General features: G+C 45.4%; 1 protein-coding gene across 1 annotated transcript; it reads right to left on the reverse strand.

Moving 5' to 3' along the window:
- Positions 1-2,583: 2,583 nt before the first annotated feature.
- On the reverse strand, positions 2,584-4,710 carry LOC116255654 (3-ketoacyl-CoA synthase 1-like). Its single transcript, XM_031631544.2, has one exon. It carries the CDS (start codon positions 4,570-4,572, stop codon positions 3,160-3,162), a length of 1,413 nt encoding a protein of 470 aa, XP_031487404.1. The 5' UTR covers positions 4,573-4,710; the 3' UTR covers positions 2,584-3,159.
- Between the last annotated feature and the right edge of the window lie 473 nt (positions 4,711-5,183).

The following is a 5,183-nucleotide window of genomic DNA, read 5'->3' on the forward strand; positions in this document are numbered from 1 at the left end:
GTGCATGTGTTGTAAAGAAAGATTTTCTTTTTATAGTAAAGTATCACAGTAATGCTACAAGGTAAATGGCCAAATGAAGGGAGGGAGATCAGAGAGGCGTACTTGAGGAAAAGGGCCAAGCTATCGGCAGCATTTTAAGCCGCGGCTGCGGGTGGCCGATGGCCATAACTTCCGGTGATGCACAGTGTTTAAGTGTAGTGTAGGTCAGCCACTTTATTGTGCGCCATTAAATACAAAGGGCTTCCGGTGGGCGGGGATCCGCTCTGCCGGCCACTGCCATTAATCAAAATGCAGGCGCTTTCATGCAGAGAGGACGTGAGCCAGCGAGCGGCAGTAATTGCCACCTTTCACTGCCACAATTCATTCAATCAGCATCTTTGACTCTTTGGAGACAAACATTCAAAGTCTTCACTTTCTTTTTATCTTTCATTCAGTGTGCACTGTCCCCACCTTCCAGCTTTAATCCACTGCTTCCCGGGTTTTGACTGCCCTGCATATCCAAAATCTTCTAGGCAATGTCTTTTTTTCACCTCTCACCTTCAATCTAATGTTGAACAGTTAATACTCAAACGCCTTCGGCTCAGTCAGGGGCAGAGGCCGGTGTACGGAACCTAAAAGATTTTTTTTTTGTTTTTATATTGATTTTTTTGAAAAACTTTTCTCATTTACGCCCCTTAAAAATAAAATTTTTTATACATAATGTCCCTTATAAGGAAGATTTTCTGGCTCCGCCCATGAACTTAGCACGCTCTAAGGAGATGGTCAGGTGTTTCACTATTAACTGTTTAAAAGTAAAGATTGAATATATATGTCAGCAACCAGTTCTGTTTTAACACAGAATTTTAGTCTTCATTCCTGAAGAGTTACCGGTCTTAGGGTCGAAATTTGTACAGTGATCGCGGGAAAAAGAATACAAGGAAAGAAGAAGATAAAAGAAGTGAAAAAGTGGGAGGAAGAAAAAGGAGTCGAAAAACTGTTTTCCTAACTCATTTTTCAATATCTAAACAAAAAAAAAATCAAAATTCAAGAAAGGTCACAATTTTAATGTCAAAAATCTTATAAAATCTAATTCCTTCTTCAACATTTATTTATTTATTTATACTTATATTTATTTCCATGCGAGTGTGCAGATACATATTATATATGAATAACAAGTAACTGCTAAAACATGTCCAACCCAAGTTAAAACCCCGTCCAAAAGAAGCTGCTTATGTGCACACTCCACCAAAAATTATGCACAGGTGCAAGGGGTGTGCACATGACCACTTGGGCAGCTCGCTTACAATAATTTTGGCGTACATGCAGATACAAAGGTCTTTCACCCAAAAATTTTACTCCTGAAAAGGACCATCTACAAATTGAAAACACAGTTCTATGGCTGCTGACAAGCCACCACCACCAGTTATATATATATATATATATATATATATATATATATAAACTGTGGAGGTACTTGTGACAGTTGTGGACATTGCCGACATGAATACATAAAATTTGCTTCATTTATGTATTGATACTTCCTTCTTTTTTACTGTTTATACCTATATAAGTGCTCCTTAAAGTTTGAAACTTGTTTATACGTATATAAGTGCTCCTTAAAGTTTGAAACTTAAATAAAGAGCGTCTCTTAGAATTTTTTTGTGATAGATAGATATATATATATATATGTGTGTGTGAGAGAGAGAAGCTGACTATCAGTTCTGATGATAAGGCGAGACTGTGAAGAACATGCCTACTGCCATTCGTACTCTTCAGGCCTTCGGCTCAGATTTCGATCACAAACCCGAGTCAAGGATATGATCTCTCCATAAAACGATTCGGGGTGCTGAACTGTGCTTTAGCAGAAGCGGACTGTAACTCCGACCTCGGTTTGCTCATCTCAAACAACGTGGTGTGGCTGGGTGGATTCCAACAGTCATTCAAGGAAGACATCAGTATTCTGATTTTCAGGGTACTATTGAATGGCGAGGCCGAAGACCGCTACCGTTTTTCGGTCTGCTCTCGGGGTGGAGGCCTGTTTCGAAATCTATGTAAAACTATAATCCACCCATCAATAAGAATGTACTAGCCACCATTTGCAGTAAAAAAAGTTAGCACTCTATATGAATCAAACTACCAGTGGGACTTTCACCCAACCAGCTACGCGCTAAAACCCTTTGAGCTTAATTCTCTTCAGGCAAGGCAAAGCTAAAAATTCTTCGTTGAGGAAGAATAATCCAAAAGGCCTTAAACCTTTTAAATGCATAATGAGATTGAGAACCTTTTAAATACATAGATTGAGAGGTAGTAGTTAAAAATGGGGTTCAGCATTGATTCATGCATAAAATAAATAAATAGTTGTAGATAACCACTATATAAATGAAATACATAATTTTGTGGGTGGTGTGTAGGCAAATTGTCCACACAAGCCTATTACCTTGATAGGGGCTGTGTCCTGGAGTTTTAACTATCTATCATCATCATCATTGTCACCACCATCGTCTTCACTTGCGATCATTGTCACTTCTCAACGCCGACCCAGAAAAGTGCATGACATTAATGAAAGTAAAGAAGTTTGCAAAGCAACTAGCATCTACAGCTGGGTCCTTCCAATCCTTTTGCTTTATTAATTGCACTTAGAAAGCCAACATCAACAAAACTACACATACAGATATAATACATATACGCTGACAGCAACATTCGCAGGAACACCAACAACGCGGCGCGCAAGATCAATAATAATAACTAAGTTCAATTATTTCACCGGTAGATCTTGTAATAATGTCGCATCTTCATGCATCCATTCATGAAAGTGTGCTGTTGGGTCCCCATCGACTGTCCAAGCAATTAAGCTTCTGCCTTCTAGCTCGCTCACTTCCTCGGGAACGGATCGGCCTCCCGGTTCGACCTTTTGTAATTTTGTGCTGTATCGAATCGGAAACGATTCTGGTTCACCATTTATTTGTTTATTCCAACAACCCATTTACCCTCTTCAGGGCCCAAAATAAATTGCAATTCCTACTCAAGCTTATCTCTACACATCCCATCAAACCTCAACCTGTTTGCCAGTAAGAAAGATTGAAAAAGGAGAAGTAAAGAAAACACTTAAACAAGTCACGTCTAAGATACCACAATCTTCTTCCATTGAAGGATCTCGTTTAGCTCTCTAGCTCCCACCATTCACCATGCCTTTAATGGATACCTGTGGATGCAGTCAGCCCAAGGGTTGGTCGAGTCAGGAGATGAGTCCCTCATGGCTTTCCAAACCAGCGAGCCCACCTTGAACCCAGTGCCGAACGCCAGCATCCACACCTTGTCCCCTTTCTTCACCCTTTGCTTGGCCTCGAAGTAGGCGTACTCGTAGAACACCAGGCTAGAGGACGTGTTTCCGAACCGGTGCAGCGTCATCCGGGACGGCTCGGTGACATGATCGCCGAGCTTCAGCACCCGTGAGATGTTCTCGATCACGGCCTTCCCGCCTGTGTGGACGCATATGTGCTCGAACGCGGTCGTGAAGTCCGGCACCTGAGGCTTCGCGGCGTCGGCGCCGAGCAGCCTGGACTTGAGGCTGGCGTAGGAGTAGGCGAGCAGCTGGGAGTATGGCAGCACCCGTGGCGCCAGCGTTCGGATGTGCGCCCGCAGGCCCTCCCCGGCAACCCGGATCAGGTCCTTGGTGAGCGCGAACCCGGCGGTGCCCTGCTCGTCCTCCTCCTGGAACGCCGCCCTGTAGGACCGGTCGTCTGCGCCGTGGTGGGTTCTCAGCCACCGGACGAGTTCCAGCTTGACAGAGCCGGTGCGCTGGTTGGTCATGAGGGCGGCGGCCGCTCCTTGTCGGAAGATGCAGTTGGTCACGAGCATGGACCGATTGTCGCCGAAGTACCAGTTGAGGCTGATGCTCTCGGTGACAACAACAAGCGCGTAGGATGGTTTCCGCTCCCTGCGGAGTAGCCGGCCGGCGAGGTCTACGGCCATGACGCCGGAGCCGCAGCCCATGCCGCTGAGGTTGAAGGTGCGAACCGATTCTTTTAGGCCGAACCGGTTCACTATCATGGACGTAGGAGACGGGGATGGGGACATAACACCGCACGTGACTATGACGTGGTCAATGTCGGAAGCCGAGACGCCTGTCTTGGCGAGCAGGTCCGAAACGGCACCATACATGCCCTGCTCGAGCTCTTCGAGGGCGGCGGCGTGCCGATTCGTGGTGTCATCGTTGTTCAAGATGTATGGCGGCAGGTAGGTCTCGTCGCCAAGCCCCGACTTCCGGTAGATTCCCTTCATGAACTGATCGCTCGCCGGCGTGACGCGGTCGCTCCGGCTGAGAATGTACTCGCACACTTCGAAGCTGGCCTTCTGGTCGAAGTCCGGCTTGAAGCAGGAGTAGTCGACCATGAAGACCCGAAGAGGTCTGGACCTAATGTACAGGAAGAGGGCCAGGAAGGTGCACCACAGCACGGCCCAGGAGACGTGCCTGTGCTGGTCAAGCATGTAGTGCACCAGGGTAGAGGAAGAGAGGGCATGTAGAAATAGTGACAGAACCAAGAGGGAAGCAAATGAAGTTTGCAGAACTTGAATACTTGCGAGTTTCCTCATCTTGGCACCTCTCTCTCTCTTTCTCTCTCACAATGTGGAATAGGCAATAGCCGCGGAAGAAGTTTGGTGGCTTGTTAAAGGGCCGGCCCAGGAGGTATCTTTATCTGGTAGAAGATCTGTATGCAGGAACTTCTTAGATTTGATGAGGCAAAGGGAGGGGGAGGTGGGGGTATATATAGTGTGAGGAAACGGGACGTCGAGTGTTTGATACAGTAGATCATAGCTTCTTTCTTTTAGCTTCACCATTAAAACTCGCTGACAACTGTACAGGGGCTAATAATGCGAGTGCTTGGAGGAAGAAAGAGAAATTGAATGACAATGGAGAGTTTCTGGTAGGAGCTTATCTCTCAATCTTTCTTTGTTAATAATAATATCAATGATGATATACTGTTGTTATTTAAAATCTTTAAAGAGAGAGAGAGTAGGACACAGTAGATTGAACACCCCATGCATGCATGGGTTTGGTTAACGTTGCCTGTCACCTCTGCCCCACCGTATCTGTCACTTTGTCGTGCAGCAGAAAAGAGAAGATGTCTCATAAAGGAGTCGATCTTTTTCTATTAACATCATCGTCTGTAAAATTGCAGCAGTCGCTTTTCTTTACGAGTCCA

This window comes from Nymphaea colorata, chromosome 6 (assembly GCF_008831285.2).
Source record: "Nymphaea colorata isolate Beijing-Zhang1983 chromosome 6, ASM883128v2, whole genome shotgun sequence".
Lineage (NCBI taxonomy): Eukaryota > Viridiplantae > Streptophyta > Magnoliopsida > Nymphaeales > Nymphaeaceae > Nymphaea > Nymphaea colorata.